The sequence below is a fragment of the Eublepharis macularius genome, chromosome 1, assembly GCF_028583425.1.
Source record: "Eublepharis macularius isolate TG4126 chromosome 1, MPM_Emac_v1.0, whole genome shotgun sequence".
Taxonomy (NCBI): Eukaryota; Metazoa; Chordata; class Lepidosauria; order Squamata; family Eublepharidae; genus Eublepharis; species Eublepharis macularius.
In genome coordinates, this window is record NC_072790.1 from 155,091,044 (window position 1) to 155,099,138 (window position 8,095).

The 8,095-nt window shown below is 40.9% G+C and overlaps 1 protein-coding gene across 1 annotated transcript; it reads right to left on the reverse strand.

Annotated features, from left to right (window-relative positions):
* Window positions 1-924: 924 nt before the first annotated feature.
* On the reverse strand, window positions 925-7,667 carry MAP1LC3C (microtubule associated protein 1 light chain 3 gamma). Its single transcript, XM_054984862.1, has 4 exons — window positions 7,576-7,667; window positions 6,882-6,937; window positions 6,631-6,737; window positions 925-2,264 (listed from the first exon to the last, which is right to left on the reverse strand). Exons 1-4 carry the CDS (start codon window positions 7,646-7,648, stop codon window positions 2,054-2,056), a joined length of 447 nt encoding a protein of 148 aa, XP_054840837.1. The 5' UTR covers window positions 7,649-7,667; the 3' UTR covers window positions 925-2,053.
* Window positions 7,668-8,095: the final 428 nt, after the last annotated feature.

Sequence of the window (8,095 nt, forward strand, 5' to 3'; positions counted from 1 at the left end):
CTTGCCAAACAGGTGTTGACTTAGTCTCTTTGAAAGTTAAAACTCACTTAGATGATTCAAGAGTCTTTCTAAGCCAACAAATGTTCAGTCAACAAATACCTATGATACAAGCACAATACCAGCTGCCGGCAAAAATCATCATGTAGACTAGACATTTACTTCTCATCACGTTTGCCAAGGTTCTCTTAGGAATGTCTGTCAATTTATAGGCTAGCAAAAGAGTGTCTTAAAATACAAAGACAGCAGATCACACATTAAAAATGTTGAAGGAACCATACTTTAAGATGCATAACTTATAGATAAAAACAGATCAAGATAGCTCGCAATTCCAGTTCTTTTCAACAGATCTAACTCCACATTCACTTTGCAAAAAACAAAAAACACCTCAGATATAGTACAATATAATTTTTTCTCAGTAACATTAGGTGGACCACACTAGTTCAGTACGTCTTAATTAAATTTATTTAGATATTTAGACTCCACATGTCCCTAATGAGGACTCAAAGAGGCTTAAAACATAGTTCTCCCTTCCTTCAATTTATCCTCACAGAGAGGCTGTGTGTGAGGTCGGTTGGGCACAGGGTGTGACTGGCCTAAGGTTACCCAGCATGCTTCACGGCAGAGTGAGAATTCAAATCTGGGTCTCTCAGATCCTAGTCTGACACTCTAACCACTACACCATACTGGTATAGTTTATATAGAAACATTGCCTTATACTATTTTTCAGAACTAGCCATCTAGTAAACCAAATTGCATATCTTGCCAAGGTAGAATTTATCTATGCAACACAATGAACACCTATTAAAATAAGGTCTTTGGAATGTAACAAACCACATGACTGGGAGTATGTATCACAGGCTTTGGGAAGGATAAGGCTTTGTGGCTGAACACACTCCAAGTCATGTGGTTTGTTACATTCCAAAGACCTGAACTTTAGTTGCATATTTTTGCCAACTAAGGTGCTAGCACCATTGAAGAACAGCCACCTTAAGCTTGATGTTGGTGCAATGGACTCACTTTATCAGCAAGGATTAGGCTAAGCAATTTTCAATCCCCTTGCACTATGCAATGTGAACTATGAAAGAAACACTTTTGACAAGACTCATTTTTATAACGTAATCTTATCATCAACAGGAGTCAAAGTTAAAAGGCTCCACTGAACCCCACAGTAGAGTTCAAAAGGCAACACTCAGTCGCAGGATAAAAGTCCTTCTATAGCCATAGGAACTGCTGCTTCTGTGCTAAGGTTAGAAACCCTCAATTTAAACAGTTGCAAGATACCATGTAACTATTTGCATTCTGACCTCACTCCTATCTAGGGAGCTGTACCCTTAGCATTCCTGACCCGACCTTGAGTACTGACCATGTAGTGATCAGTATGCATTAATGCTTTCTGGAGAAGCCCATCACATGGCACAACATCGACCTCCTGTCTAAAACCAAGTTGCACATAAGACTCACCACTTGGCAATGTTAAGCCAAAAAACAAACTAACAAAACAAAACCACACCCTACTCTTGAGGAGTCTTCCTTCCAGAGGATGATAACAACTGACTGAAAAGCCAACTATAGGTTCTCTGTTTTGCTGTGCTACAAAATTGAGTTTCCAAACAAGGAATGCTACACTAACCAGAATGTTTACCAGATCTTTAATGTACACTGCAACATGGTTCTGTGGCAGTTTCCCATATTTACTCCCCCCCCCCAATCTTGAAATTCCTTTATTTGCATCTCACCGGTCTTCAACTTTATTAACAATTTAAAAAACAATTACATAATTTAAGGGCATTTTTAAAAGGAAGAAAACAAACCACCAAAGCATACCCCAACTATTTTCTTTTGGCACACAAGCATCCATTCAAATACCCCCCCAAAATGCCCATGTCCTTTATTTAGGATAGTTTATCACACCACTTGCTTCTTTCGCTGGGCCTTGCCAGCTCCTGGGCCATTAATCCTTCAGTACAGCCCACTTCAGAGCATCCTTTCTCTTCAAGTAACTTGCATGATTCACAATGCAGCTGCCTAGGCACAGCTGCCTCCCAAAGGACACTTATGTTTTTAGGAGACATTCCTTACATTTCCCTTTGCCAGTGGCCAAGAAGTATCCAAACATCTCCTGGGAAGCGTAAGTCATGTATATAAATCCGTCTTCATCTTTGTAATCCTGGTATATTTCAGCCAGAGTCAGAGACATGCTGGCTAAACTCTTGTTGTTTACTAGCAGATAGAAAGCTTGCGTTGAACTCAGTCCCATCCTGCTTCTAGTTAATAAAAGACAGGCATTATTAAAATACAGAAATCTTTTCACATCATGCTGAATCATGCTTGATCTGGGACAATTATGTTACTGTTCATAGGCGGGGGGGGAAACAAGACTCATTTACATCAGTAGAAACTCCACAACATTCTCAGTGTGAACTTACACTTTGCTTTTTGGATACTGGCAGTAGAAACTACCTAAGAGGCAAAATCTCTCATTCCTAGATGCAGCTTCGAGTTCCCATCTCACATCTACCATCCATGAGGCCAGAGGGAAAAGAGGAATAAGGCAGAAATGCTTCAATTATGCCTAGAATGAGACTATGAAGAGCCCCTCTCCCATGGTGATACCTCATTAGCACCCCCCCTTTAAATTATATTTTAACGTGTATTGATTTTTAATTGTAGCAAGCATCTTTAAGAGCCAATTCATTTTGGCTGAAAGGCCAAGTTAAAATCCAGACAATAAATAAAATTCATGCACAGTGTAAATATGCAGGCACTTGAATGGCCAGACTTTCCTTCAATAAATGCAGAAACAGCAGGTTGATCATTCCCAAGCACCCCTTCTGTGTATATTGTCAGAGAAAGCCACCATTCCATTCTAAGGACAAAATTCAGTCCTGATTGTAATATATCTCTTTTTTGCCATTTCCATACTAGCACTTCTGCCTTTAACACAAGAAGTGTTTCGAGGTGTGGGATGACTAGGAATAGTCAGACAATACCATTACCCCTGCAGCCCAAGCTCTGCTCATGACCTGAGTTCGATCCTTCCGGAAGCCGAGTTCAGGTAGCCGGCTTAAGATTGCCTCAGCCTTCCATCCTTCCAAAGTCAGTAAAATGAGTACCCAGTTTCCTGGGGGTAAAGTGTAGATGACTGGGGTAGGCAATGGCAAACCACCCCGTAACAGAAAGTCTGACAAGAAAACATTGTGATGTGACGTTCCCCCCATGGATCAGTGATGACTTGGCACTTGCATTACCTTTTTACCATTACCCAAAGAAAGGGCAGGGGGATTAGCTGCAACATGAATAGGCGTGTAAATTGCCAGTCATTCACACAGGCTTTGGGATATTTGCGAGTTCAGAATAGCCAAATTAAAAACAGGAGGTATATTAAGATTTGATTAAACTGCCAAGAAGTTTACCTAGGCCAAAGGTGAAACACAGAAAACACATGATTAGGTCATACAGCTCTACAATGTATTAGGGTCCCTTAGAACATGGGGCTACTTGGCAAGGACAACAGCACTATTGATTTCAAACATGGAAACAAATAGCCAGATGCCCTTTGATATATAAAATAGTGCAGGATTAAACCACACTACAAAGTGTTTTAGGCCTAATTTAACCTATTCTTGTTTCTTCCTAGGAAATTTTTACATCTAGAAAACTTACAGCTGCCATCCTAAGCAGAGTTAGGATGAGTTATTCTAAATCCATTGAAGTCAACGGGCATACTCTGGCTAGTATGGCACTGTTAAGTCTTCACAATTTTTTCTGCAGCATAGGTTGAACATTCATTGCATATTACACTGGTGCAAGACCAAAGAACTTTCTTAAATCAGTGACCCATGCCTCCCTCAAGAAGCTTGTCAAGTAGAAGATGATGCAGGGAGAATAATAATCACATCTCCTCACAGTTTTTGTTGTTGTTGTTAAAAGGCAGCAAAGGGAAGACAAAAGCAAATCTGAAAGCTTTAAAAAAAATTCCTCCCCTGAGCTGTTTTTCCAATCAAATCATTCACTAGAAGCTGTTGTCAGCCACATGGGGGGAACATTTCCCTACACAAGGTAAGTAACATCTCTGAGAAGAGATGAAAGCTATTTGGACTAGAATTTAAACCCACACACCCTTGTCCTATTGACTGCTGTAATCTAAAACCTGCAGGATGATCAGATCAGAGAGTTAATGTAGATGCTGACTAGAGACACCTGGGTTCAAACTTTGTGCCCAGCCATGAAGTTTACTGATTGAAACCAGTTACTATTTCTCAGCCTAAGCCTCCTCATAGGGTTCTTTGGAAGATAAAACGAGAGCAAGAAAATCTTCATATGCTACCCTGAATGCCTTAGAGGAATGGTGGCATAAAATTATTATAAACCAATCTTCCAGTGTCTTGTCTAGTTGGCCATCTCATCTAGCTGGCTCTCAGAGTGTTATTTTATTCTCAAAGTAATAGGTTAAGTGGCCAGATAGCTACTTGGGTAAGACTATTCAAAAAATTTATGCCACAGATAAAACACACACATGTCATACAAGTATATTTGCCAAGGAGCCATGATTTGCTACAACTCTGAAAGCATACTACATGGCAAAGCCAGTTTCGCCATTGCATTGTGTGTGAAATGGCCCAAACTCACTGTGGAACAAGTCTGGATTCAAACTGGGCATTCCAATAGCGATACCATATCTGCTTCCTCTGAGCTACGAAGATATTGTAAGCCAATTCCAGCGCAGATTAGATCCCATGGCCCACATTAGCAAATTTATGACATCAGTGGAAAGATTTGGGGGTAGGAGAAAGACCTAACCAGCAGAAGTCACCATCATTTCCATAATGTCACAGATCTACCTATAACTAAAGTATCTGTGTAATCTTAAAACACATTGCAGATATAGAAAAGCAGGAAGACTGTGCAAGGTTAACCCCTCCCCCACAAGTGGGGAAAAAGTAGTAAGTGACATTGCAGCAAACACATACTTAGCCTTAAAAAAACCCTTAATGCTAGTGGTAGAACAATAGCAGGATGATTGCTGTGATGAGATATACAATTCTAAAACAAGGACACTGCTGCATGTCTAAACAGGCAGGGCTTTTTTTCTTGGAAAAGAGGTGGTGGAACTCAGTGGTGGAACTCAGGACCACACAATGATGTCACTTTGGGTCAGCTGGAAGGGGGGAGTTTTTTAAAATTTAAATCACCCTTGGTGAAAATGATCACATGGCCGGTGGCCACGCCCCGTCTCCAGACATAGGGGAGTTTAGATTGCCTTCCACACTGCACGGCATGGAGGGCAATCTAAACTCCCCTCTGTCTGGAGATCAGGGGGCGGGGCCACCGGCCATGTGACCATTTTCATGAGGTGCTGGAACTCTGTTCCACTGCGTTCCTGCTGAAAAAAAGCCCTGTAAACAGGTATCAATTTTCATGGCATGGAACCTGGAAGTATAGTGCTTGCTGTGGACAGGATACTGGATATTGTGCCTACTGTGCCAACTATTCACAGTCACAATTCATGAAATGCAATGTTATGCTGGATTAAGAGAATCTACTCCATTGTTCACTTTGTTTTGAAAAGACTGCAGACTGAAAAGGTAAACAATGATGGGCTAGCCAGTTTGCTTAGGATCAAGAGCAGATTTTTGAAACGCAGCACATTTTCTAAAAAGAGGTTATAGCTCAGAGCCACTTCAGAGGGCAATTAATGGCCAAACAGGCAGGCCTGTAGTCAGAAAATAGATACAATCCTGGTAATGAAGAAACTGGCAGGAAGAAGCATGGTGTATATGTCTTTATTCTTTTATTTAAATTTACAGAATGCTTCCCAGTAGAAACTCTACAAGAATTTCTTAATACTTTGACCGTCATTGCAGATTTCAGGCTATGATGGAACATTTGGAGGAAGTATAAAAAGAAGGAATGCAAAATTTCACTGAGCTCCATCATTAACATCTGTACAAGATATTCTGACCTTGAAGAACTGCTGCTAATCAGATATATAAATGGGCTGACTTCCTAATGCAGCTCCTCATTTCCCCTCAGAAGGGAGTTGGGGCACAAAAGCTGGCAACAGGCACTAGGTTTATAGAACTCTCGTGAATGTTTGGACCTAGTTCTATAGGCCCCCAAAGTATTTGTATCTTTGTTTCTTGAGCAGATCCCTCTCCAAAGTTTGAATTTCAAGATGAGATTAAAAAGTAGTTTGAAATATAGTGTGGGACTTAGTAGTAGTAATAATAATAATAATAATAATAATAAAATTTACAGGGCATGCCAAAAGGAAATCTTCAGATCTAGGCATAGAATTAAGGTGTGACCAGATGGGGAATGAATGGAATAATTTCATACTCTTGGGGGACCACACCCCATAATTTACAGGTTTTATATAAACCTTGAGTGCTAATGCATCCCTAAAGAAACATCTTTATTCTTAAAATAGAGATGGGGATATATTAATCCACCTTGGATTTCTCCTACAAACAAAAAGGAATAATTTGCAGAAAGATTCCAATAATAGAGTGTCATCAAAAACACGAGAAAAATAAGTCAGTCAAATAAGTCAGCACCACAGGAAGGTGCTTCATAACATAGCAGAAAACACTAACATGATTAACTGCCTATCAGCAGCTTGATACATACCTGATGATGCTTATAAATTGTGTCATGGTCAGTTCCTGAGGTACAAGAAATTTTGTTTTGTCTAGCAGTGGCAAGAACCTTTCTCCTTGATACCTTTCAACAATTACCTGTTTTAGAAGGGAAAAATGAGCAAACTAAGAACAGAATATACTGCACAGCACTTTTAGTGCTAAAGAACAAAGTTTCATTTTAGAGAAAACATGCAACCATCAATAATTAGCAAACAAAGGGAATAGAAAATATATACTTACAGGGATTTTTGTAGGGAATTTCCCCCGAATGCCTATAACTTCTTCCATTCTGCTTGCTGACCAAAAGAAAAGAAAGGATCAGACATCTACTTTCCTTACTGCCCAACACTGCAAGCCATACAGAACTTACTAGGAAGCATATTCAAATCATTGAGGACGGGAAATGTGAAGCCTGTAATGTGTCCAACAGTGCAATCCTATGCAGATCTATTCTAGTCTAAGCTCACGGCTGGCTTGAACTAGAGTCTCTCTGAATAGGTTTGCAGTATAAATCAGCCCTGACCTGTATGAATCAGGCTAGCCAGATCTCATTAGATCTCTGAAGCTAAGTACAGTTGGCCCTGGTTAGCACACCACCAAGAAAACCCAGGGCTGCTAATGCATAGGCAAGCAATGGCTAACCACCTGTGAATGGCTGTTGCCTTGGAAAAGCTATGGGGTTGACCTAAGTCAGCTTCAACTTGATAGCACTGTCCACCACCACATAAATCAGAAGTCCCATTGGCTAAATGTGCCTAGTCTACACCTTGAGGGTGCAATCCTATCAAATCTAGGATTAGAGTTTACTACTCCAATCCCAAAAACAGCTATTACAGGGTAAATACCATTGATTTCAATAGTGCTTACTTCCAAATCTCACTCTTAAGTGTAGCATTTTGCAGCTTTTAAATAGAAAAAACACCGAATAACTTACCCAAACTCTTTCTTTGTTTAAAAGGTCTGATAGAGTTGCAAGTATGTATCGGATGCATCTTTCCCTGTTGCATTTTCACTCCAACCCCTCAGCTTCTTGCAAGTACAAATCTTGGAGCCCAGCAACTGCCCTAAACCGCGGGGCCCTCTTATAAAGACTTGGTAGTTACGTCAGCCGCGCTCCTTGCCCTGCCCTCCTCGCGTAATAAGGGGCAGGGTCGCTGCGGATGGAGCAATGCGGGCAACGGCTGTGCTGGAAGGGATCGTGCCGTCCTCGCAGCAAGTCAGCTGTCACAAAGACGCGCGTGCACCCTCACCCTGTTTTCACTTCATCGCGAAGAAGGAGTCTGGTGATATGGAATATCACTTCATTTGCTTCAAGCGTTGGAGATTTTTAATCTGAGACAAGAATCTGACCTAGCGTCTGTCTCCTTTTGAAATTCTCTGTCTCTTGCTTCCTTGGAAAGCGTTCCGTTCAAACGCTTTGCAACGACCTGTGGAGCCGTTTCGCGTTAACTCGA